A 1,787-nucleotide genomic window follows, 5' to 3' on the forward strand; every position below is an offset into this window, starting at 1 on the left:
CGCCGCCGCGCCGCACAGAGGCAGCACAGCAGCAAAAGTATGTACATCGCAAAACACTAGGAAGCAACCAACTCCTGCGCCGCGGAAGAGCCGCACGCACACGAAGAGAAGCAGAGAGATCAGCAGCTCGCACTGGCGGCGACGGCGGCGGCGGCGAACGCACGCACGCCGGCACAACTCCCGCGGCCGCCCCGCCAGCAGCCCGGCGAGGGGCACCGCACAGGAGCAGGGAAGCAGAAGCGGGGGGGCACGCAGCGCACACGCGGCCGTCAAGAGCAAAGGATATGAGTGAGTAAAGGAGAAAGGCACAGTCACACAAAAGTGGCTCCCATCACCAACGCGAAGCGCGTGGCAAACATTTAAATTGAAAAGTAATAGCAAGATCATTAACACCACTTTGAGCCCAAAAGTATCCATGCACGTCCACCCGCGGGCGGCAGTTCCACACGCAGACAATCCACAGTCGCTTCCCCCCGCTTCCCTAGCTGCCAGCAGCAGCCCTTGCCCGGCGCCCTGAATCCCCTGCGCGGGAGGTGCCACTGCACTAAACAATCCTCATCAACCTCTTTTACCGTCACCGCTTAAAGCAAACCACGCACAACGACGTTGAACCCGCACACGTCCCGTTGCGCCGTTGTCCGGCCCTCGAAACCTGACCCGGGCCCCCACGACTAAACACGGCTAGCGGCATCCGCCAGCCCTCGCCTGGATTGCGGCAAAGCCCAGCCCAACAGGTGCAGTTCCAGAGACGCATGCGCAGGGCGCGCCCACGGCACTGGCGCGGTTGTCAGCGAAGGGGCAGAGAAAACAAAAAAGTAAAGAAAGAAAGAACACCGGCCACTGCACTACGCTCAGAGCACGAGGACACAGACTGAAGCCCAGACGCAGCCTATCATCCCGCGCGAGCGCCGCGGTGGGGAAACGTCCGCCGCCGCCTTCCACAAGTTGCCCTGCCAACGGCAGGCACCCACTGCGCCTCCAGAGAAGCGCACGGTGTGCCCTGCCCACAATAAAATGCCGCGCAGCCCAGCCATACACAAGGCTACGCCCGACACGCCATCGCAGCCGCCCACATTTTGAACGTGCGGTGAGGAATGCTCGCAGCCCAAAGCACATCCCCCACGGCATCTTTCAGACACGCGCAACCGACGCAGAAACGGCCCGTAAGCACAACAAAAAAAAACAGAAGCGCACACACCTCACATAAAATAATCCACGCATTCAGAAAAAAAGGAAAAGATAGCAGCTCGACGCAGGCCAACCTCCATCGGAGAAAACTGTGAAAAGAGTGGGGCAGCCGCCACACAACCGCGGTTGCAACGCGAAGTCGCGTCGGCACAGAGGGACGCACGCCACAGCACACCGCGCAGCCCACGCGTGTCGCGGCAGGGAACTTACCGGCGCAAAAACTTCAAGTGGGGCGGTGGGCGGGCCACCACAGTCAGCGAGCCGCCAAAAGAGGCCGTCGACGCGGCCAACGGCTCCAGGTGGTCGCCCCGCCGCGGCGGCGACGCCACCGACGCCAAAAGCGACATCGTCTCCGGCGACATCGATGCGCCCCAGCCAACGGCACGCCGATCCTGCGTGCCCAGCGACCAGCCCAAACGGGAGTCGTGGCCGCCCACCGACTGCTGCAGCACCTGGCTCAGCCGCACCGCCAGCCGCTCCACCGCCTGCGCCACGTGCTCGTCGACGGGGACGTTCCGCCCAAGACGACCCGCACGAACATTCCAGCGATCGCACATGCCAGACAACACCCTCACCCGCTCCGCAACAGGGTACGCACT

At 63.0% G+C, this 1,787-nt stretch overlaps 2 protein-coding genes across 2 annotated transcripts, besides 1 other annotated feature; both read right to left on the minus strand.

Annotated features, from left to right (window-relative positions):
* Positions 1–134: 134 nt before the first annotated feature.
* Positions 135–156: a microsatellite.
* Positions 157–681: 525 nt separating this feature from the next.
* Tco025E_08443 (uncharacterized protein) lies at positions 682–1,116 on the minus strand (the record flags this gene model as incomplete). The annotated part of the gene is made up of 1 exon (XM_029375292.1): positions 682–1,116. One exon carries the CDS (start codon positions 1,114–1,116, stop codon positions 682–684), a length of 435 nt encoding a protein of 144 aa, XP_029224608.1.
* A 278-nt stretch (positions 1,117–1,394) lies between these two features.
* Positions 1,395–1,787, minus strand: Tco025E_08444 (uncharacterized protein; the record flags this gene model as incomplete). Its single annotated transcript, XM_029375293.1, has 1 exon — positions 1,395–1,787. A coding segment is annotated over one exon (393 nt), but the record flags the coding sequence as incomplete, so codon positions are not given.

The sequence above is a fragment of the Trypanosoma conorhini genome (genome assembly GCF_003719485.1).
Source record: "Trypanosoma conorhini strain 025E chromosome Unknown Tco_14.4_contig_00783, whole genome shotgun sequence".
Classification (NCBI taxonomy): domain Eukaryota; phylum Euglenozoa; class Kinetoplastea; order Trypanosomatida; family Trypanosomatidae; genus Trypanosoma; species Trypanosoma conorhini.